At 37.7% G+C, this 24,643-nt stretch overlaps 4 protein-coding genes across 6 annotated transcripts; 2 read left to right on the forward strand and 2 right to left on the reverse strand.

Annotated features, from left to right (window-relative positions):
- The first annotated feature begins 948 nt into the window (after nucleotides 1-948).
- LOC141827322 (uncharacterized) lies at nucleotides 949-4,957 on the forward strand. The gene is made up of 5 exons (XM_074714543.1): nucleotides 949-1,058; nucleotides 1,658-2,020; nucleotides 2,102-3,329; nucleotides 3,425-3,571; nucleotides 4,205-4,957. The coding sequence occupies exons 2-5, from the start codon at nucleotides 1,964-1,966 to the stop codon at nucleotides 4,690-4,692; spliced, it is 1,920 nt and encodes a 639-aa protein (XP_074570644.1). The 5' UTR covers nucleotides 949-1,058; nucleotides 1,658-1,963; the 3' UTR covers nucleotides 4,693-4,957.
- Nucleotides 4,550-10,095, reverse strand: LOC141827324 (uncharacterized). Of its 3 annotated transcripts, none has more exons than XR_012601663.1 (6): nucleotides 9,800-10,095; nucleotides 8,598-8,726; nucleotides 6,770-6,934; nucleotides 6,137-6,442; nucleotides 5,737-5,947; nucleotides 4,550-4,618 (listed from the first exon to the last, which is right to left on the reverse strand). XR_012601663.1 is itself a non-coding variant. In XM_074714544.1 (5 exons), exons 1-5 carry the CDS (start codon nucleotides 10,067-10,069, stop codon nucleotides 5,807-5,809), a joined length of 1,011 nt encoding a protein of 336 aa, XP_074570645.1. In that variant the 5' UTR covers nucleotides 10,070-10,095; the 3' UTR covers nucleotides 5,374-5,806. The 3 variants fall into 3 exon arrangements, 1 of the variants encoding a protein (XP_074570645.1); XR_012601662.1 differs by lacking the exon at nucleotides 4,550-4,618 and adding an exon at nucleotides 5,374-5,658; XM_074714544.1 differs by lacking the exon at nucleotides 4,550-4,618 and having other exon boundaries at nucleotides 5,374-5,947.
- Nucleotides 10,096-15,338: 5,243 nt separating this feature from the next.
- Nucleotides 15,339-17,001, forward strand: LOC141826646 (protein NODULATION SIGNALING PATHWAY 2-like). Its single transcript, XM_074713911.1, has one exon. The coding sequence runs from the start codon at nucleotides 15,339-15,341 to the stop codon at nucleotides 16,947-16,949; it is 1,611 nt and encodes a 536-aa protein (XP_074570012.1). The 3' UTR covers nucleotides 16,950-17,001.
- Nucleotides 17,002-17,687: 686 nt separating this feature from the next.
- Nucleotides 17,688-23,889, reverse strand: LOC141826645 (mitogen-activated protein kinase kinase kinase 1-like). The gene is made up of 8 exons (XM_074713910.1): nucleotides 22,311-23,889; nucleotides 21,372-21,456; nucleotides 21,176-21,238; nucleotides 20,785-20,942; nucleotides 20,321-20,396; nucleotides 20,177-20,236; nucleotides 18,651-18,758; nucleotides 17,688-18,135 (listed from the first exon to the last, which is right to left on the reverse strand). The coding sequence occupies exons 1-8, from the start codon at nucleotides 23,354-23,356 to the stop codon at nucleotides 17,974-17,976; spliced, it is 1,758 nt and encodes a 585-aa protein (XP_074570011.1). The 5' UTR covers nucleotides 23,357-23,889; the 3' UTR covers nucleotides 17,688-17,973.
- Between the last annotated feature and the right edge of the window lie 754 nt (nucleotides 23,890-24,643).

Genomic DNA, 24,643 nt, shown 5'->3' on the forward strand with positions numbered 1-24,643 from the left:
AAAAAGAAGTCTTTATTTTCTATTTTTTAAATATTAAAAGGGCACTTTATATCTTAAAAATATACTATTATATTAGTTTTGATTAAATCTGTTGTAATATACTCAAAATTATTAAATAATTATATGTTTTAATCTTAGTTAGAGTTAATTGTTCAAAACTATTTTAATTCAGTTGAAACTGATTAAAATTTATTATTAGAATAATTTTGATTAAAATTATTACAATTTTAATTAAAAATTTTACAACATAAAACAATTAAATCACTGCAATATAAAACAACTGATTAACATTATTTACGCCATGTTAAAATAGGTCTAATTAAAATCATTTCGATTGAAAATAATTTTGATTCAAACTGTTATAATAATGCTAGTTTTAAAATATGGAGCATCTTTTTAATATTTTTGTTAAATATAATATTCTTTTAATGATAATAGAAATAAGGAGAGGATTGTTTGATTTTTTGCTCTATATTTTATTGAAAGAAGTTACAAGTTGAAAGCAATTGTTGTTATTCTATTTAGTTCTTTTTAAAATTTCAAACAATAGAAATAAACAATGTCTAATATTAAGGGTGAAGTTATGTAAAAAAAACATACAAATTGAATAATAAAGATTTTGGATGAAATTAATATATATTTTCTCATTGTGTTTATTTACTTATGAGCAAAAATAAAAGGATATCCTTTTATTGAAATTATTAAAATAGCATTCTTTTTTCATTTATTATTAAAATAAATCTTAAATATAACTCTTGTTTTCTCTGAGTTTGAATTTCTAACTTCTAAGGCATGTTAAAAGAAAGGGTGTATTTTAGGTGGTAAAAGAAAGATTCTCAAAATTATAAGGGCGAAATACGAATTAGAACGATACGGGAAGTTCCGGTTATCTGCGGGCTATTTGTAGACGCCGCCGCAGCGTTACTTTGCCTCGTCGATCAAGCGGCCGCTTCTTCTCTCCTTCCCTCTCTCTCAATCGAAAGCACAGCCGCGGTTCTATCGCTTGCTCTATCTGGGGAAATCTTCTTCTTCTTCTTCTGCTGCTGCTTCGGATCGAGGTTCGTAACTTGGCATTGCTATATTCGTCAGCCAGCCTCTAAGCGTTCTGCCGATCTCTTTCTTGTTATCGCCTTTCGTCTTGGTTGGACAACGATTGGATTTGGGAAGATTTTGGTAGCGAAATGTCTTCCTCTGTCTTTCACTTCGCTTTTGATGCTGTTTGGTTTGCTGACTAGTGGATTTTTCTTGATTATTTGACCGATTTCATCGGAAAATGTGTTTTCTTCTTCCCTCCTTGATACCCGTTTTGATTTTGTCGTCTATTCATTCGAGAATGTGTTTGTCTGCTATTAAAGCACTCAAGTGCTCAATTCTTATCATATGGTAGTATTCCGATACTGAAAACAAGAGTACAAGACAACAGTTCAATGTCAAAGAGGGTTTGGATCAGGAAAATAATAATAAAAAAATGATATTTTGGTTGGTAATTCTCTGCTTTGATTTTCATAATGGGAAGGAAAATGATTTTATGATTCGAGTTCGAATGCAGTGTTGCAGTGCTGATGCTATCGTCTTTGAAAAGATAGAGATTGAAGTATCATGTTCCTTATGGGATCGTTGGCTTTGCCTTTTCTGACATGTTTCTCTATATCACTAGAGACAATATAAAAGACGGCTTCCAAAAGGATCCTAGTTTTCAACTCTAATTCAATCACTCTGGCCGGCACTGAAGTGATACCTCGCACTTCTCCCGGAAGGTGTGGGTTGAGGATGGCGCTATCCTTCCATTCTCCTCCACTGTCCTTGTTTGGCTCCTTCATTTTTTGGTGAAACCATACCTGATTGACAACGTTTGGCAGAAGAATCAGCCAAAGAGACATATATAGTTTGTTTCCACAGGGCTGTTCGTGAATATAGAAGAGAAGAGATTGGCTTATTTGTTGATCTATTTGTACCTGCGAAGATGGCAAGGTTCAATTGCTTCTCTAGTCTTCTCATCCCAAAGAAGAAGAAATCTGATGTAAAAGTCCAGCCTTTTCCATTCCTATTTCTAATGATTTCTTTGTAAACTTTTCTACTGATTCTTAGTTGATGTTTGTAGAAACCATCTAATCCACTCCATGTCAGATGGGTGAACAATATGAGAGATTTTAGAGCTAAACCAGAATTAGTTCATCCTCTTGATAAGGGAACAAAGGAAGCATCTTTTGAGGTAAAAACCCCTTTGACTAAATTGAGGGTGGCAGAGAGTAAAAGCAAGGATGGAGCTTTGACTAAGAATCCAGCAGTGGTTGAGGCGGCTTATGAGGGAGGTGATGAGCATGACGATGTTCAATCAATAAAGAAGGACTTCTCTGTTATCGATCTCCATGCATTAGCCGGAGAGAAAGGTGAACTTGAATCGCCTGATTTTAATCATGAATGCAGTATCAAGGTGAGGGAGGATAACTCACACTCACAGAAACATGGAGGGATCACTCCTGAGATGCTGGTTGAAAGTGGACATGTGAGTGATCCTGGAATGGGAAAGACAGTGGCTTTTGGGGGCCCTCCATTGCTGAAGAGATCATGCTCCATGATTGAAAGAAAGAGAAATTGTCAATTGCCTATATCACCTTCCAAGTCTCATTCCTATGGAGATCTGAAGAAGTTGTCTGAACATGGCATTGGAGAATCACATGACATTTTAGGCAGCCCATTATCAGTGGTGACCTCTTGTAGTGCCGACAAGGTAATTCTAAAGAAGAAATCTTCAAGTCAGGTGCTTCCCTCAAGAAGTAGGAAACTCTGGTGGAAGCTTTTTCTCTGGAGCCATAGGAATCTCCATAGGTCCTCGACCACAAAACCTGAAAGGAAATTCCTTCCAGTAGTAGCCTCAAACCAGAAAGATGGTTACTGGTCTGATACGCTTCAATCAAGTCCTACTGTTGACATAAAGAAGAAGAAACCAATGGAAGAACCTCATGTTGTTGCTGGTTTATGGCCTCAGAATCAATGGGTTGCTTTTTGTGCAGAATCATCTTTAGACAGAGTTAGTGCTTGGGTCCATAGTCTGGAAGATGGCCCCTTTTTCCCAACTGACAATGATGATATATCAGCTGGAGCTAATGGTGAGATAGCTACGGTTAAGGCGGGGGAACATTCACAAAAGAACCATGCTCATACGAGCAAGCATGCTTCGGAGGAAATTGTGCAGGCCAACAGCATCATTAGGTCTCTCAATTCCTTGCATTCAGTAGCTCATATTTCAGGTATGGGCTTAAAAGTTATACCTGCAATTTCAGCGTTTACTAGTCTCCGAGAAGTCAATTTATCAAACAATTTCATAGGTATGAGATTGCAACCTAATTACTAATTATGTTTTCTTTTTTTCAGTTCTAAGTTCTTTACTATCTGCTTATGACTTGTTTGATTTTGCCTTCAGTTCGCATTTCTCATGGATCATTACCAAAGAGCCTGCATACACTTGACTTGTCAAGGAACAAGATTTCCGCGATCGAAGGTCTCAAAGAGTTGACGAAGCTAAGGTTACTAAATCTCAGTTATAATAGAATCTTGCATATTGGCCATGGTAAAATCTTGTTACTCCATCTTCTAGTTTTCTAGCAAGAATAGATTCTTATGTTCTTAAACTCTGCCATGTCCTTGCTTGTCAACCTAAGAACAAAGCTTTTTGGATGATTGTTTCTGCAAATGAACTTTGAGCATTGAATTCATAAAGTAGATTTGAACTCTAAAAGTACTTACTGTTCTTAAACTGTGATGCAACAAATTTCTTCAAGAATACTGAATACCAAAGCCCAATGGATCATTTACCTTTGAGATGATATTGCTGTTTTAATTCTCTTTGCTGTTAAGGATAAGGAATGTTACTAACGATGACTTCTCTGCAGAAATCCTTTCAAATAAAATGTTGATCTCAGAATAGCATCACAAAATTGACAATTTCTCTCAAAATAGTAAAAAAAAAAGAAAGGAAAAGATTGGCAATTGAACTAAGATTGTATTCACTAGTAAACTCAGTTTATACGAGAAACATTTGCAGACAGTCAGTTATTTTGACTCCGGTATTATTTAGTAGTTGACACTAGTGCAGTACTTCCTAAATAGACTTATGCTTAACAAAGGAATAACATTTCAGTGATGTTACCAGCAATGCTTGAAAAAATCAGCAACTGTAAGTTTTTGTTTCCCCTTTTTGCAGGACTGTCAAATTGCATTCTCATAAAAGAGCTATACCTTGTTGGCAACAAGATCAGCGAAGTGGAGGGACTCCACAGACTCCTGAAGCTCAGCGTTCTTGATCTAAGCTTCAACAAGATCACCACAGCAAATGCCTTAGGCCAGCTTGTGGCAAACTATAATTCCCTCTTGGCCCTCAACCTGCTCGTGAACCCAATTCAGACCCATATTGGGGATGACCAACTCCAAAAGTTTGTCTGCAGCCTCCTCCCCCATCTTGTCTACCTCAACAAGCAGCCGACTAAGCCCCACAGATCTAGGGAGGCGGTAACCGACAATGTTACCAAGGCTGCACTTGGGAGCGGTGGCTGGAATTCCCGGAAACGGCCAACAAGGCGTGCAGTATTGAGTTCAAGCTCTCCAACTAAGGGAATCACTAATGGGAATGAGCAAAAGAACAGGCACAGATCAAAAAGCAGGCGGCAGCACTCATTTCCGACACGGAAATAACTGCAAAATATATGAAGATTCAAGCATGTATGCTAAATGGACTGTTTTGACTTCAATCTGAACAGTAGCAAATAAAGATTTTGCATGGCTCATGTGCTTTTGACAATGTAAGAAAAGCACAATGCAGCTTATCACACCTCTGGAAAATAATGTGAGGGATTGGTCTTTTTTATGTTCTAGAAACTGAAATCGCTTGTCCCATTTCAGTTGGTCTGTGTATTGCAGTGTTTTTTTAGCTTTTCAGTTATATTTATCATCACAATTCCTATAATATCTGAAACTTGATGCTCCATTATGCAAAACTATGGTGGGTGAATTAGAACCTACAAAAATATGTCACTTGTGTCGAACAATTCTGGAAAGTGAGGGCATCTCTGCCCCATTTTATTGTTGTTGCTTTATTAAGTTTGCAAGATTTGATATCTTTGGGTGCAATGTTTCATTTCTTAATACAATCTTTAACTTTAAAATATAATTTAATAATGAGAAATGATATGCAGCATGAAAAAATATAACATGAAACCAACATGACACATTCAACTGCATGACTGTGGAACCCACTGCATAGATGTGGGACCCACTGCATGCAATGTGTTATGTTGATTTCATGTTGTATTTTTTCATATTACATATCATTGCTCTTTAATAATTGATCATAAGCACAGCCACAAGACACAATGATCACGTAGACTTAATATATTGAGGGCCAATATTACATCTGATTACAACCAGGGAGATGCCGAAGAGAGTTCATATGAACATTACTAGAAGCCGATTTAGAAAAGAACTGATCAATGAACCACAAACTTATCCGTTCATCATGCAGCCAAAATGCCTTTTTCTTCAAACTATTTCAGCAAAAGCTTGTCACAAATCTTGTGAAGGGTCCAATGGAAGTTCTAATGCCTCTTAAAAAGACAACAAACCACAAAGAGATTTGATTGTGGGTCTTGGCATTGGTTTGACCTTAACAAAAGGGATTTTGCATTTCCGAAGGATATGAGAGAACAATAATACGTGCATTTAAACTGACAAAGAACTTACTGGCTCAGTATGTTGCTAATTCCATTTGAAAACATCAAATATGTTCCAATGTTGGCAAGCAATTACCAACTCAGTATCTAATCATCCCCAATTCTTTGAGCCAGAGAAGCATCTCAGATAGCCCTTCATTCAAGTTTCTCGGGCTATAACTCAACTCTTCTTTAGCCTTATCACACGAGTATGCCCATTGATGTCTCAACACCCTCACAGTCTGCAATAGAAATTAACAAACAAATTAAACCAGTGTAGGTGCTTCTAGTTTGGGTATGTACTGGTTATATTTGTCATCATGCTGAAAATACATGCTTTTTACTATATTAAAAGTGAAAGCGCAATTAGATCTGTTATGCAAGATTTATCAATTAACCAATTAATTTTCAGGATTCTGACTAAGATGTACCGGGTAGCTGATGAGTGGAAGCTTTCCTGTGATTCGAGAAAAGAAAACAGATATAAAGCCATAGATTTCTATTACGGCCAGGGGGATGTGGAAAAATGGCTTGCTTGTTATGGTGATGGCTGCAGCCTTGTCAAAGACTTGATTAAGTGATACATTTTCTCCAGTGAGCAAGTAGCGTTCACCTAGTCGCCCATTATGCATAGCTGCAATGTGTCCACTGACCACATCTTCAACATGGCAAAGTGATTCCCTATCATTTCCACCACCAATATAACCAGGCAGCCTCCCATTAAAACGTTCAATCAGCTGCAATGACCAAAAAAAGGGTAGCATTTTAGATTTTTTGTGCTTTAACTTGAGAGATAACTAACTGTTAGAGTTTATGACCCGGTGTGACGTATGTGGTGCAAAGTGGGGGTGCGGGGCAGCAGTCCCTGAAGCATCTACTACTACTATTATTATTATTGCACACATTTATATATAGGCAACTAAGATTTCACAGTTATGTGATATAAGTACTAATTCTCTTGTTGTCTATTTTCATTATTATTGCTACATTAAGCATCATGATACCTAAAAGCACAACACATCATCGTCAAGCCAATACAACAATGCATGAAGAATAACACTTACTATTTGTGCAATAACATTTCCAGCTGTAAGTTTCCCGGAACCATAGATGACTCCTGGGTAAAGAAGAACAATTGGTGTCCCATCAGCTGCAGCTTGCAATGCAATTTTATCTGCAACAGCTTTAGACTTTTCATATTCTGTGCAAAATGTCTGTCCTTGATGTATCTGCAAATACAAACATAAAGAGATAATTCTGTTATTAATTAAAAGGCATACACAGTAATGCATTTCTGATCACTTTAAACTTTTGAGATTCCAATAAAAGGGAAGCGTGACTTGTTACAATAGAGATGTACAATTGTTAAGTACTTCAGACCATTCATTTACTTGAATGTTTCAAAAAAATTGATGTGCAAGAATCATGCTACTAAAATGTTAGTCTAGACAGAAAGGGAATTCAAGTCTAACATATAGTTGTACATTTTATATCTCCTACCAGAGAATCAATAACTACAACAACAACAACAACAACAACCAAGCCTTATTCCACTAAGTGGGGTCGGCTATATGGATCCTTTTACGCCATTGAGCTCTATCTCCTATTATATCATCATTTATATTTAAATAAATTTTATCTTGTTTTATTGTTGCTAACCAAGTCTTTTTTGGTCTACCTCGCCCTCGTTTGATATGCGTATTTGTCATAGTTTCACACCGCCTAACTGGAGCATTTATCGATCGTCTAAGTACATGTCCGTACCACCTTAAACGTGGTGCATATACACTAATTACATTTATAGTGTCTTTCTCCACTACTATTTTGAGAGCTATAATTCTATCCCCCTTTCTATTTACTCCTACAACTTCATTCTTTAACGAACTATCTACAATAACACCAACTCCATTTCTTGTTTTACTCTTCCCTGTGTACCATAACTTATAACCCGAGTTCTCTATCAACTTTGCCTTTTCGCCTACCCATTTTGTCTCTTGTACACATAAAATACTAATTCTTCTCCTAATCATCGTATCTACTACCTCCATTGTTTTACCAGTAAGGGTTCCTATATTCCATGTTCCAAATCTTAGCCTATTAATTTTCCTATAATTTTTATTCTTACCCAACCTATGGTGTGAGAACTTTTGCTCATTTAACACTACACCCAAGTTCTCATGGAGATGTAGCGGTCCTTGCCGAGACGTTACAGTCGGACCCTGCAACGCGTTCCTTCCGGGGAACATCCTAGCATTAACACAATAGTTTAATGGATCCATTCATGAGTGTTTGCCTTAGTTTAACGTTGGCTGGCAACCTAACGCAACCCTCCTCCTTTATCCGGGCTTGGGACCGGCAATGATAAGGTAAACTTATCACAGGCGGAGTTCCTACATGCAAATAAATTTTAAAATTTTAAGACAAAATCAATAAAGTGCACGTATATTGTCTATCCAATATGCAGAACATTGACCCAAAAGTTCCTAAACTATTTTTAGAATGGATTATTTTAGCCACATTCCTAGTTTGCCAAAGAAGGCAAGGAAAGAGGGATGACAAAGGGTTATGCCATCAGAACCTTCAATAAAAGATTGCTACAAGAGATCAAGTAAAACTCAATAAATTGGCTTGGATTGTGTGACGATTCAAATGAAAACAATTTGACTGTTGCTCATATCATCTCATCCTAGTGCATACTTGTTTCAACAACATAATGAAATTGCATATAACTAATATAATGTTGTGAACCACATAACAGGTATAATAAGTACATATTTATTTATTAATGACACTGCATATAATTACTATAATGTTAATTTGAATCAGCAAGAAAAATCTGAACAACACTAACAGAATGTGAATCTGGATTTGTAAACTAAAAACAATGAATACCTGTTTCTCATCTGCAATGTAGCCATCAGTTGGACCGAGAGCAAAAAAGGATGATGTGTATATAATCTTCTTCAGTGTCTTTGTTTCATGAAATGCTCGCAACACATTCTGTAGACCTCCCACATTTACCTACATTTGAGAAAAGGGGAGTTATTTTACTGCTCCTGTAACATATATATATATATATATATATATATATATATATATATATATATATATATATATATATATAACCAGCACTGCAGGAAGGATGAATTAGATCAGTTCCATTTAGGATGCAGAAATTTAATATCGTTATACCAATGTATCTCATAAAATGAAAAACATGCATTTATATACTCAGCATAATCCTTTTAAACAACTAATTCTATCTACATAGCTACTTTTATTTAGGTATGAAAATAGGTATGCCATAGATCAAGTTATATCTTTTATTTTTATGACACTTTCTCTAAAACTAGAGCATAAATAGTATATCTACCTTGTTACATAAACTTTTAAAAAGAAAAACTCTTAATAGATATACAATCCTTAAAAGTTCCATCAATGTGAACACCAGTTGAGTGACAGCGAAAGCACTTTAGATGACTTAAATAACTAGATGTTAGGCATTTCTCCGCCTGCACAAGTAATAAAAGGGCGGCATTGAAAGGTACTTTGGACTACTTGGCATCGATCAATTTCTCCTCTAGAGTGGAATAGGTGATGGAACCTTCAAATCATGAACTTCTAGAAAAGGCTTTTGATTTTAACATATTCTCATTCATACTTTAAATTTCTGAACATCTTCTTCAACACTTGTTCACACAAGTCCCTGCAAGTAGAGCTCTCACACTATGTAGAAATAAAATATTGTTATTGAAATCTACTTATAGGAACAATTTTGCACGTACTTATAAACTCAACATAAATCCTTTAAAGCATGACTAATTCTACTAAGTATCTAATTTTGTTTAAAATATAGGCATAAGAATAAGTATGTAGAACAAGTTATCTCTTTTATTTTATCTAACATGGGAAATTTCGACAGCTAACTCCTGGCAATTAACATAGATTGATCTCTAAATTTGTCTCAGTAGTAGCTGCAAAAGGATCGCCCTTTTATCTAGAATTTGACCCTTTCATGAATAGCTCAATTCATTTACTCAATTTCGTAGGGAAAACCCAAAATCCATTAAAGCCTGATGAGGTTTTTTGCTCACTGTGAAGAATCTCGAAGGGTCCGGCAGCCAGGGCTCGACGAGCGCAGCGGTATGGAAGAGGGCGTCACAGCCCTGGAGAGCATCGACGAGAGAGAGTAGGTCGGTAACGTCCCCGTAGGCGAGCTCAAGCGCGGGGTGCGAGAGGGGCAGGGAGCTGAGGTCGCTGCTCCGCCGCACGAAGGCACGTACGGCGTTTCCCTCGGCAAGGAGCCGGTGGCAGAGGCGGCCGCCGAGGAAGCCCGAAGCTCCCGTCACCAAAACCTTCCCCATTGCTTGCTCAGAGTCTTTGGCAACGTGGGGCGTCTTTTCAGATAAGGTGAAAAGATAAACTATGTTCATAATTAATTAGATATCTACAAAACTAAAAGGACGAAGTTATTTTTTCTATTTTGGAACAATCTTTAATGCTTCACGTTTGTGTCCTTCTCTTCCATTAATTTTCATTGTACGATTTGTATCTTTTACTCTTCTTCCTTCTTTTTACCAATAATATTCTAATTACTAAACATATTTGACGAGAGATGTGATAGTAAAAATTCAATATAAAAAATGTAAAATTATTAATTTATACTTAGAGAGCTAAATTGAATTAATCTTTATTTTATTTAAACTTATTTAATAAAATAATTGGGTCATTTGATTATTACTTATTTATTTATTTGATTATTATTTTATTACTTAGTTAGGTATATAATTTAAACTATTTTAAAATGAAATATCAATTTACTATAAAGAAAGGAAAGACATTAATATTTTTTTTAAAAAATAATTATCAAATTAATAAAATACTTCAATTCATACGGTATAGATCTATAATGAATCATCAGTGAAATTTCTTTCTTTTAATACAATTTTAGATTTAACTCAATTAATAATGATGATATTTACAAGCTTGCAATAATTTCACAAATCAAGACATTGTTATTTTGGAATATCAATTGGTACATTATAAATTTGATGTGATGTAAAATTTGAAGGTTTTTATAATTGTCAAGTTGTGTCAACAATTATCTGAGAGTGGATTGTCAAAAGTTTACATTAGGTTGACTAGATTGATTCATCTTATTTAGACGTTATCTATTTCTTCCACCATTATTGAGCGAGCTTTTTCAGCAATGAAGCATATGAAAATAACAGTACTTTGTAATAAAATAGAGGATGACTTTTTTAAATATTATTTGACACTCTATATTGAACGAGATTTAATTAAAAATATAAATATAGATTCTATTATAGATAAATTTTATATTTCAAGATAGAGTACAATTTCGTTAAAGAATATAATATAATGATTTTTTATTATAGATATATAATTTATTATATTTTTGATAATATATAATATATTGTATTAACTTCAAGCTCATCCCAACTTTAATTCCTGGATCCATCCTTAGTTGTAAATGAATCAAATATTTATAAGTTTGGTGTTCAATTTGATAAGAACTTATTTATATTAGCTTAACATACACTAAGTCAATTAAATCTATAAGCTTAAACAACTCATTAAATTAAATAAACAAGTTTGATTATATTTGTTCAGCTCATTAATATTCACGAACAGAGATTGCGAACGATTCATGAATAATATTTACAAAACAAAGTTTGTGAATCATATTTGTAAATCATATTCATCGATAAAACTTTTATTAATATAGTAAATAAACAAAGAAATTTTTAAAATGAATAAATAAATTTATATTATCTAACTCCAACAATCAAACAAGTTAAAAAATATAAAAGTTTCAAATAATCAAATAAGCTTGAATTGAGAATTTGCTAATATATAAACGACCAAGCTCAAGCTTATAAAAAAAAACTAAATCAAGTTTAAATAATCATTTTAATGCTTTAATTCATTGACTTTACTCAATTACTTTATTAAATAAAATTGAACACCACAAAGTTTGACTCGTTTACCACCTCAAGGATTTCAATTGTTAGTTACTCCTTGACATTTAAGTTATAAAGTTGTAATTTACCAACACTAAGTCTAAGTACTAATTAATTTATTGTTTCTAAATTTTTTCTAACATAATTTATTTTAATAATAATTATGAGAATCAATCCTACATTTCTATTTATTTTACAACTTTCACACAAAATCTAGAACGCATGCATCGCCTCAAAATTATCGATAGAACTTCTACGAGTGGACTTATTCGAGTCGAACCATATGCTAAAAACCACTTAACTTTCGTCTTTAAGCCAAAAAGGCCTTCTCAAACATTATTAACATAATAAAGAAAACTATCTAATTAAACTCCAAAAGAGTTAGAACAAAGTTAATCCTTGTAAAAGGGTTAAGACAAATAAGTTCAATGATTAGTGGAATAATTATATAAGAATGAAAAAGATAGATTAATTTGTATTAAACAAGCATAAAGTATATGCCATCACTTGTTAATATTATATTCACTGCCGTTGCACCATAATATTAATTAAAATAAAATAAATTTTTTAATGACAAAAGAACTAATAAATGGCTATTTAATAAGGTGCATTAAGCTAATTGAGTATTAGTTAATGGGTTCGAGGAGAGCCATCAACTATATAACTTGTAAGATATATATATTAAGGGACGGCAGCCAAACTATCACTTACAAGTAAATAAAATATAATATTTTAGTGTTATTTAATCCGGCAATTTAGATTAACTTAATCAACATCAAGTGTTAATCAATGTTTGACTAATTAAAAGTTTATTTACTCCTAAGGGTGATCATTGTGTTTTAACCTCTTAACTTCTTGTCAACTAGATTTGATCTAAGAATTAGTCCTTTTAGCCATGACCTTAGACGTCGAAGACCCAACAAAGTAGGTTGATACGTGCATATAGTTCGTTGATTGTTAAGTACATAAATGTGAGAAAATTAAGGAGAATTTAGTCTTGGTCCAAGAAATATAGTAAAAACTCACATTCAAATGGTCAAAGAATCACAATTTAAAATTATCGTTCTTAAAATCAGCATTCCTTATGATCATATAGTCTAATGAAAAAATTAAAGGGGAGAGCTCTTAGTTTTGGGGTTTTCTTGTAGTTGAATTCTCCGGAGTCACAAGGATCAAGATTCCAACTCAGAGTCTTGTGAGATTTTGAAAAGAGTTGTTCTTTAAAAATGTTTGAGAAAGTGTCTATCGTTGGCCTCTTCAATAGAATTAGTCAACGGTTCGAATCCGTTTATCTCCAGCCCATGAACTTAGCTGATAAGCACTCAATATTTTTTTCAATTGAGAAATTTAAAAGCGAAAGATACAGTGAGACCGAATCAGGGTATAAATTTAAATCTAAAATAAAGTCTATTCATAATTATCAATAGATTGGACGATAAAATACAATGGACGCTTTATGCTTACGCATGTCACCACATTTTTCGTACCTATTTAACTACGCCCTTAAGCCATTCTTAATTTCACCACGTCACTATTAAGTTCTTAATTATAGTTACAAGTATAATAACTTTCTAAAACATCAAAGTCTTCTCTAGTATTAAAAAATCAAATGGTAAGCTCTTTTAAATTATCATTATTGAAATTTGGAGTAGCATACTTTTGAGGCAGCCGGCAAAGGGAAGTGATTAAGGGTGCCGGTTAGTCCGATTACGGCCAGCAAATGGCGTGATTAAGCCGAGATTAGCATTATTTCCTGGTTTGTTTAAGGCGACAAATGGGGCTTTCTAGGTTGCAGTGACGTCAGCGTGTGCGTAGTTATCGCTAATTGATTAATTTGGAGGAGTGCGACTGGCCGAGAGGTGACGCGCGATGCCTTTTCGCTGACGCGGCGGGGGATCGCCGTCGCTGTCGCTGAAAAGTGAGCGATGGGACGCTTCCGCGGCTGCGCCTGAGAGTCGTGGGGGCCTCGTCGTCGAATTGACTGCCGCGTTTCACCGCCGGCGACTGAGTTGAGGATCTTTCGTTGACAATTTGAAGGGCAGAGGAATGAGTTCTGACAATTTCCCACCCGCGACTAATATTGATTGCGACGGAATAAAATTGTTGAAATGGACAAAGTTATTCGAATTTCGACGAAGTCAAGATAATATCCTCCTCTGTCATGGTCAATTATATCTTCTTGATTTATTTTCTTACAGATGATCCACCGACTGTGTGAGACCGTTGAGACCATAGATTCTATCTTTTTTTATTAATGTAAAAAAAATTAGGGCTAAAATAGTCAAAAAAAGATGCATAATTTTTAAAAACAAAAGTTCTATCATATTTTTATTTCGAAAATATCTTTTTAAATTATGTAATAATTTTGATAAAAATAAAATATAATAATTTATTTATCAAAATTATTTTTATTAGACTTGTTCATAGCAATGGATTTAGATTAATTTAAAGGAATTTTATCTAAAATAAAATAAAGGTATTTTAATATAATAATACTTAATATGTAATAATTTTAATTAAGTAGGAATGATTTTGATCAAAATTATTATAATAAAATTAAAATAAAAATATTTTATAATAAAAAAATAATGAGATATTTTTTAAAATATATATATCATACCTTTTTTATAATAATAAAAATAAAGAATTTTTGTAGTTAGCATAGTGAATCTAACTCGACTTAACTTTCTTAGGCCTAACCTACCACAAGAGAAAATTCATCTTGTGGGAGGTTAAAATGTATATTTAATTAAAATACACTTTTTACCTATCTACATTACCTTAACTTTCTTAGACAAAGTATTTTTTTACAAAATAATGAAAAATCTAGGGGCATATTTAAAATAATTTGAATATTAGGAGCATTTTAACATATGTCTATCCCAACATGATTTATCTAATCTACTTAGTTATTTAATTAGTTTACTAGATTTGTCTCTTCCACTTAACTTGCCTGACTAACTCATATGATGTCTACATGGTCTTCTTGTTTTACCTACTTGTGTATTATTGATTTCTCGATCCCTCTGAGTTCACTCTTTCAATTTGCTCGACTTATTTAGTCGACTTAATTATTGTTTTTCACCTAGCCTATTCAATTCGATTCATCAAAATCAATCGATCGATCCACTCAATCCACCTTGTTCACAAGGGGGTTTCATATGAGTTAGAAGTTCAAACCCTTAAGAACCCTCCTCCTTCACTCTACAAAAGATCTATCATCTATTATCTTTGGAACCCTAATCCTAATTATTTTACAATTTTATCGAACTAAACTATGAGAGGCAAATATGAGTTGAGCAAGACATCACACCCTAATCATCTATTTTAATCACAATTAATCCACTTGGTTTTATTAGTGCAAGATGGTGGGAAACCCCACCCAATTGTCTTTACTGATTAATTAATTGCTTCCCCTTGTCTCTGCTCTTTAATTAACTTCGTTTGAATCATTAAGCACTTTCTTAATGACTGCACCTGCCAACCAATAAGCCAGAAGCAGTCATTAGGACCACTAATTACACTCTTAATTAATTAAGATGGTTAATGGCGACAAGCTCTTCTCGCCATTCTCCATGTTTGCTCCCCTGTTTCCTAACTCTGTGATTGTCTATTTATATCAAGCAGGGGAAGCCATGGCCGGGCACATATGCCTCTGATGGAAGTAATCATGGGGGAGGCCGGATCTTTCTCCGGCTGCAGCTCCACCACCGCCGTCGGCGACCATGTTAACTTCATGTACGACTGGAAGGAGTGGGAGCCTGTTTCGGCTGATGAATGGGCCCTCTTGCCCTCCGCCGGCGTCGTCGCCGACGACTTCCACGAACTCGTCGAGGCTATGATGTTTTCCACCGGAGATGATATGTTCGAAGGTCCCTCCACCGTTGGGCTTGAGTCCGTGTCGCGTACTGCGTCCTATAACTCCAGCCCGAGCAGCATGGCCTCGAGCGAGGACGAGGCCGCTGTGGTCAGCCGCGATGACAAGGGGGCGAGGCTTGTGGACCTGCTGGTGGCGGCGGCGGAGGCGCTCGAGGGCCCGCAAAAATGCCCGGAGCTGGCTCGGGTGATATTGGTTCGGCTCAAGGAGTTGGTGTCTCAGGCCGCCGCCACCGGCGGAGCCACTAGCATGGAGCGGCTGGCCGCGCACTTCACTGAAGCGCTACAGGGCCTTCTCGACGGCGACGTAGGGGGAGGCGGCCGGCGGAAAGGCTCCGTTCGCCACAACGCGGACGCGCTCACGGCGTTCCAGCTGCTGCAGGACATGTCGCCGTACGTCAAGTTTGGCCACTTCACGGCGAACCAGGCGATCCTGGAGGCGAGTGCTGGCGAGCGGCGAGTGCACATCGTGGACTACGACATCGCCGAGGGAGTGCAGTGGGCGTCCCTGATGCAGGCCCTCGTCTCCCGCCCCGGCGGTGGCCAGCCGCCTCACCTCCGCATCACCGCCGTCTCGCGCGGCGGAGGAAGCCGGGCGGTGCAAGAGACGGGCCGGCGCCTCTCCGCCTTCGCTACCTCCCTCGGGCAGCCGTTCTCTTTCTCCCAAGTCCGGCTCGAGCCCGACGGCGAGCGTTTCCGCCCGGCGGGCGTCAGGCTGGTGAAGGGCGAAGCGGTGGTGATGAACTGCATCCTCCACTCGACCACCACCACGAGCAGCGGCTCGACGCGGTCCGTGGCGTCGTTCCTGTCGTGCGCGGCGGCGGTTGGGGCCAGCGTGGTGACCCTGGTGGAGGAGGAAGCAGAGGAAACGCCGGGAGAAGCAGAGCCGGTGAGCTTCGTGGGGCGGTTCACGGGGGAGCTCCGCCGCTACTCGGCCATGTGGGATTCCCTGGAGGCGGGGTTCCCGATGCAGGAGCGTGCGCGGGGGGTGGTCGAGCGGGTGATCCTGGGGCCGCGGATCGCCGGCGCGGTGGGGCGGGCGTACAAGGAGGCGGTGAGAGGGGAGCAGAGGGAGGGCAGGTGGGGGGAGTGGATGGCGGCGGCGGGGTTTGCCCGGGTGGAGATGAGCTGCTTCAACCACAGCCAGGCCAAGCTCTTGCTGGGGCTCTTCAACGACGGCTACAGGGTGGAGGAGGAAGCCTGCAACAAACTGGTGCTGGGGTGGAAGACCAGCAGGCTGCTCTCTGCTTCAGTATGGAGGCCTCCACTTCCACCACCACCACCACCACCACCACCTCCTCCTCCTCCTCCAAGCCTCGATTCCTCTCCTCTTCCTCTCGATGCTTTTGCAAGCTATGAGGTCTCTGATTTCTTCTATGATTGAGTGATTCAGTTCAGTTCGATTGAAGTTGTTCGTGTACATATTCAACTTTCCTTCTCGTGTATTATTGCATCAATTTCTTGTGCCACACATCAAGAGAATTGACTTTTTGATTCTCTTCAAATTTTGTGAATGATAGCAAGAACACCACCATCCTCTATGAACACCACCATCCTAATACACCAACTCCAATTTTATTCTTAATTAATTAATTAATAATAATGATAATTTGTTATGTAGTGTTCTACTAGACAAGCTAGAAGACCTGTTTTTTAATGGAATGATAGTGATCTGTGTTGGTGCAAGTTGGCCATAGCACAGGTTTTAAAATTTGCGAGTCGTTGGCAGCAAATAAGATGATTAAGTGTGAATAAATTAGTCCAAAGTCTCTGTCTTGGGTAATGGTTAGAGGCTAAATCATTATTATTATTATTCTGAATAGAAAAATGAAGTTATATTATTCAATTATCTTGTAAAGAAGTTATTAACTGCATTTTCTCATGTAAAATGCATACAGTCTCAGTCAAATGGAAGTCCATTTTCTCAAATCGAATGAATGAAAGGTTCCATTTCAGTTTGAGTCAACTAAATATGAATTCAACGAAACATACCACTTTTTATTTGAATTGAATTGAATGAGAGAATTTAAGTTTGGCTGTTTCATCTTGAGTTGAGTCGACTCAAAAAAGTACTCATTGAAGAACAAAGATCATAGCAATAGCAATAGATAGTCATCTAAGATTAAAGAGTAGAGAATATACAGCAGAAGTCTATACAGTTTGTGGAATAACCAAGCTAAGTAACATGGATTTAGGACTACAGATCCACTACAATCTCATGCAGCCAGATTACATGAACCCTTCGATCGTCCTTTAACTTTCAGTGTGAATCAGGGTAAACAATGCAAGTTGAAATGTAGAGCAAGAATCCTGGGGAAAATGTCGGCTGACATATGCGATCTTGGGAAAAGACAAAAAAAAGAAAAAAGATGCAACTCTATTGTCGAACGAAGATGAATTAGAGACTCTCAACGGCCTTTTACAAATGGATGCTCCAACAGTTCAGAAGCATTAGGACGATCATCAGGGTTTACTTGTACACACTTCCTAATGAAATCGCGCGCATCTCTGGAAAGAGAGTCTGGAATAGTTGGGGGTTCGCCATGGCCGATCTTGTATAAAGCTTGCATCTGCAAAGTTAAACAAAAAAATCAATGTATACTGATTGGCGCCAAATGCCACAGCAATGAATACGATCATTCGGCTTAATTGCATTGCAATAGACACCTAACTGCAGCAAATATAGACTCGACTTTACAAATAGAGATTCTTCTCTTTCCAGCCTTAAAATTGCATGAGAGAGTAACATCAATGATACAAGTCTCTGAGTCGGCAGTTGTAATTTGAACACTCAATAGCTACAAGACTTCCAAGCCATCTCTTCAATAATTAAGTCTATACAGCTTAACAAGTTAACTATATTCAGCTTGAACAAGTAAGATTTGTTCAAGTTGGCTGATAAAATCTAGCTTGACACCTTGGAAATCTTTGGACTAATAGAGAGGAAATGCAAACGCGCACACAAAAAAAAGTTTGATAATTACATGAAGAAAACAAATCTTATTGTCTTGTCAGTCACTAAGTTACTAAAAGCAAAGAACCAAAGCTTAAGAAAAATTCGAATAATGACAGACTAGTAACTAACCAGTTCCAGGTGAGGATATGGAATCTGGCGAGTGAGCATTTCCAGAACCGTGCAACCAAGACTCCATATATCAGCAGCTTGTCCATATGTTCTTCTAGGATTAACAACCTGAAAAAATGTTACGTTAAGTAATGCATGTATACCTTTAGATGGCTGTAGAATTCCATTCGTACTATTATTTCGTAGTTATAGTCTTGTGGTCTGCAGTATCATGACAACAAAGATGCATAGGGAGGATGCAGCAGACCGAGTTTTGATAAAGTGGACGAAGATACAGTTATGTCTTCTTGGCTAGTTCTGCAATGGCGTCAGGCCTGATGTTGAAGGAGGATAGTGGTCCATCGATGGAAGGGAACTACAAAGGTTGCAGATGCTTTTGACAGAATGGAAGCGATCAGGTTGCAATGGATGAGCCAAAGAAAATGGAGCTTGGATCTAGATTGTTGAGTGATGCACATGGATGCGACAGGTGAGAGGGATTGACAACAGTGTATTGGGTGTTAGGCATTATAGGTTTTCATCGATCAGATCTGCCATGGGGATGTAGTCATGGATGAAGGCTCACTGGCATGCATAGGCTTATGTTGAAACAATGGCATGAAGACATATTAGACCTTTGATTTAAATTAATAATCTTTTTTTTTAATTTTTATGAAATGAAACCTATAAATCTCATCTTGATCTCTCATGTCAGTAATTCTCCATACTTTGGGCCTTCAACTTATGAGACTGGAAGCTGTCACCTTCTAGAGCTCAGTCTTGACACTTCAAATCAAGTAGTAATCATTCAAATAATTATAAATAAAATCAATAGATTGACGATTTAAATGGTTGACTCAGTGGTTGACCAATAGACTTGACCAGGTCAATGCCTGAGTTGGCAAGTGCTTCAACAAATTGACCCATTGGTCCGGCCATTGGACCAGTGAGCCAGAACTCATCCAGTTCAATTTTTACAACTATGCTTGAATTTGACAACTAGTTAAATCAACATACCTTCATTTAGTGATTTAGCACCTCAAACTTATATCTGGTGGGGTTATGCTTTCTCATGAAATGTTGTTTCATCAAAATAGTTAGGAGATTTGAGTTTGTGTCAATATCGAAGCTTGAAGCCTCAATGAAATAACCTACCTTGGTCCTTAATTACAAGATTAGCATGTTGTGGATTATCTCATAGATTGTTTTATAAAAAATGCTTCCATATCGTAAAATCCATTTAAATTGACATGTTATGTTTACTCATGAAGTGCAGTTCCCTCAAAATAGGAAAGGAAAAAAACTTCCATGAAATTAGTCATGTGTGATGCATGAGTCCAAATTTCTGCCTATTTTAGGTTTGAATGTTGATATTGAAGCCCTCAGTCAAACAGATATCTTAGTCGATAATTAGAATGTCAAAATGCTATGAGTTATCGTAAAGATTCTTTAGGCAAAGTGCTCCTCACCGAAACGGCAGACTTCTCAAAAGTTTTGCAATGTTATTGAAACATTCAAATGTCCACTTAAAACAAGAGGGGGCTAACCTCTGGAGCCATCCAATATACACTTCCTTGACAAGATTTCAGCATGTTGTACTTGCTCATCTGAAATGGTTCACAACAACAGTAACAATAAATTGTATATTCAAAGAAATCGCATTTTCAAAGCTTGAGAACATCAGAACAAACCTCCTTTGCCAATCCAAAATCAGCAAGTTTCACAGAGCCATTCACGTGAACCAATATATTTGCACATTTGATATCTCTAGCAAAGTAAGGATATCTATTAAGTTTCTTCTCATAGGATATAGAAAAGAACAAAATAATTAGCACATGCTGCTCGGAAAGCATGCATGTCAAAATTGTATGAGGAGATAATAAAAAATGCTTCGTGCTACCAATACAGTGGCACCGAAAGCATTGCATCCCCTTCAATGGAATTGTTTCATTTTTAAAAAAAAGTTCAAAAGATCAAATTTTCTTGTATGCATGATTTGAAGCCTGACCTCACCATATATAACATGCACTGTTGAGTGAGATTTAAGCTATATATGTATTCAGTTGTACATAACCTCATCTGAGAAAAAAAGAACTGAAAATTTAAACATAATACTGATCAAACTTTCACGAACATAATGTAATGGTTGCATCACCTGTGCACAACATTACGCCCATGAAGGTAATTTAATCCATTTAGAATCTGCTTGGTATAAGAAGAAACTTGGGAGTCTTGCAAACGATACTTCTGGTACAGAGATGCAAGGGAACCTTGTGTGACAAGTTCGAGGAAAATATATAGTTTTGATGACTCCTACAAAACGATATATGCCACATTCAAAGTTAGACAATGTATGTTGAGAAAACAAAATGAAGGAGGATAAGTTTTCTCATTGCACCAACTAGTCCTTTTCCACACATCTAGTTTCTAACAACGAATATTTGATAATAAATTGACATGCTTTACTATATGAAACCATCTTGAAGAATACATTCATGTAAATGTAAAGAACTTGATCTATGAAAACTGCTGAAACAAGTTATTACCTTGTCTGTCCCATAATACTGAACAATGTTATCATGTTCAAACTGACTCAGCAGCATAATCTCCTGGCAAGGAGAAGTAAGCTAGGTCAGAATACACTTACAACTGGAATTCAAATTAAATTTGAATTATGAAAGATTTAAAGAAATTTAATAAACAGTTATACGATAAAACAAGTTGAAATTAGCATCAATGTACCTGCTCAAGTTGGAGAATACACTGTTGAGCATTGCATCCTTTGTCAAGCAAAGGCACTTCTTTAACAGCAAAAAATACACCCTCCCTGTGAACATAAAAGTTATACTGGCTGGAATAATAAGGAAACCGCATGATATTTAACTCAATTTATAAGAGCCAAAGCTTCCAATGGAGCAAGATCCAAGACTAAATTATTGTAGTTAATAGATATGTGGAACTAAATATTATTGAGCAAACAAGGGAAATATCATCCTAAAGAACCTAATTTTTACATGCTTAGATTAAGTTCCAATTATTAAGAACTAACTAAATACAGGCTAGAATCTGTGGGACATCAAAATCATATGAGAGGCCAACTGGGCGCTTGAAAATTAGTGAAGTTTCCACTTACAAGTTAGATAAAGATCATTCTTTGTGCAAATCCAAGTATATTAGAAACTACTCATTTTGTCTCAACACATGACCATAATTTTCAACCTCATTAACTGGTTTATATGCCACAAAGAACTGTGAGTATGAAAGATTGAACTAGCATGTACTTATTTTTGAAAGTTGGAAAGAACTGAAATCAAACAGAAGGGATCTACTTGAAGCACAAAAGCCTGGATGCAATAGAACTGATTCCTAACAAAACTAACTTTTCCATAGAAGTGATTGGAACCCAAAATCCTATTATCAAATTCAACATATCAAGTAAGTCCATCCAATATAACCTTTACAAGTTCATGGATTAGTAAAAAAAACACCAAGTCTAATAAAATTCAATTGATACTATGGAAGTGTTCATGAAAACCACTGACTCTCTTTAAGAACAAGTAATTAGTAGCTAACAAAAGTACTCAATAAAAGCATATTGTATGCAATTTGCAGGATTGGAATACTAACACATTATGCAAATCAAAAATAGGTCTTTGGATTCAGTTTAATATCATTACTTACTCACTGATCCCCTCAAAAACTGAACCGAACGAACCACTCCCCAAGAACGCACCACGCATCCATGACTTTATCTTCCTCTTGAACCTACCATTAGGTGAGATGATGAATGTCTCAGTGTTTGAACAGGATGAATCATCATCATTCATTGTCGAATAAGAAGAAGTCCCATTAAAGTCATCAGAGGTGTCCCCCAACCAAATCTCCCTCAATTCCTCATCAGTGATTTCATCCACAGCTGAAACTCCCCCCTTCACCTCATCCTTGGAATCCACAGACTTAATTCCATCGGCCTCACTCTTCTCTGGAGCCAAGGCTGTAAAGTTATACAAAGCTGTGCTGGAAGAGTCTGGAACGGACGTAGAGAGAGGAGGTTTAAGAACTGATGGTAGATTATCCCTAGTAGGATCAGATGGTGTAGGTAAAAACGTTGTGGAAGGTGTTGGAGGAGAAAGAACCGGTGGCCGGACTCCTCGGATCCCTCCATCACCTGCCCTAGACCTTGGAGAAGCACATGGAATCTCGAAGGGTTCAGTTTCATAAACCCTATTATCGGGGTTCCGAACAACACACGGCCTCCTGTCTTCTTCTGAGTCCTGCTCCTTACTCTGCTCGTCTGCAGCAGACAAAATGGACGCAGAAAGAGCTGATTTGTGCGACAAGGTGTGGCATAGGCTGGTAGTGAGAAAATCCGCGGGCGATCGCACCTTTCGCTTCTCCCAATCGTCAAGTGAAATGGCAAAGTCCTCGGGGCCATCGAGACCGAGGCTGCGGCAGAGGATGCCCACCTCGTCCTCCACGCTGCCGTCGATCCGGAAGCTCGTCTGGTGGGTGTAGACCGATGGCCAGATGTCCAGCGACAGCGTGACGCGGGTGTTGGATTGCTCCTCTGACGCAGCAGCGGAGGATCCCGCAGACCACGACGCCCGCACGGCCGGCGCCTCGTACTCGATATGTTTCAACGCGTTGCACCGCTCCAGTCTCGGCCGAAGCCCCGCCCCTTGCTTCTGCCGCTGAGGAAGCTTCCGCTGCGGTTGCCGAGAGTCCATCCAGAGACGCTCCAGCCGAGACGCCTCTTTCTTATGTCTCAGCAATATGGCACCGCCGTAGCACAGCTCCCATCACCAAGACCCGCAAAAAGGCAGCATCTTGACGAGTTGACTCCTCGAAACCAATCCAAACACGCAAACCTTCGGCGCAAGAAAGAAAAAATCCCCAAATAATTTCAACGAAACGAGCTCGCGCTGCGAAAGCAATCAAAAGATGCTAACTTTTTAAACGAAACCAGAAATTCCGATCAGAAGAGCTGGCGCAACAAAGTGAATCACCAAAACGCAGCGAACTTCGGAAGATGAGAAATCGCCAAGAAAGTCGACGATTTATGCCGCTCATCGACGAAGGGGAGAAACACGACAAAGAGGTCCGCGGATTCCGCAAGCTGTGTTGAGGAGTGTGGAGGAGGAGTGTGCGAGGACTTCTTCGCAGGGGAAAACGCGGCGGCGAAGACTCGATCTCGGCGGTCGGATCCGTCGCCAACCAAAGCGGTTGGATCGGAGGAGGTTTGCGTCCGCTGGGTGGCGTCACGGAACAGTCGTCATCAGCGGCCATACGGCTCGGACAAAACTGTGGAGCCACTTTAGCACTTGCGTTGCTGCTGAATCTCAGTGCTATCCATTTTTAGAATATTTTATTATTATTTTTAATAAAATGAACCTGTTTTATTTATTTATTTTTATAATATAAATGTTGGAATTTTGCTAAGTAAACCATCTCCTTCTAGTTCAGGAATAAATTTGAAAATGCCCCCGGAACATAGGTGAGTTGGTTACGATGTCGAAGTTAGGCAGAACCTTCCTCCTACGTCGTGACCAACTACAGTTTCTTGATTTACCTCCTCACAGATGGTCGTAGGGTCGACCATGTGGAACCGCTAAAGGTGGCACTTCCTCGATTTACCTCCTCACAGATGGTCGTGGAGCCGACCGTGTGGAACCGCTAAGGTGACGGATCCACCTTTTGCAGAAAAGAAAGAGGAATAAATCTGAAGTGGTGTCGTGATCGACTTCCTTCCACAACACTTTAGGTTGGGTAATGGAGTTTGAAGAAGACCTTGTGGTGTGATATAAGAGACGAATAAATTTGAAATAGTCCTCGGGACAATGGTGCAATGTAAGGGGTAATACGGACTTCTAAATAATACAGATTTAAATTTCACTCATGATATATTATACTTGGAGAGTTTGAATAACTTGTGATGTTAGATTATTTGTTAGGATTCATTTATGTTTTTTAATTTACATTTTCATGCGTTCAAATCAATCATCTCCAAAATTAAT

Source organism: Curcuma longa, chromosome 4 (assembly GCF_044706935.1).
Source record: "Curcuma longa cultivar G26 ecotype Majalengka, Jawa Barat chromosome 4, ITB_CL_G26_1.1, whole genome shotgun sequence".
NCBI lineage: Eukaryota > Viridiplantae > Streptophyta > Magnoliopsida > Zingiberales > Zingiberaceae > Curcuma > Curcuma longa.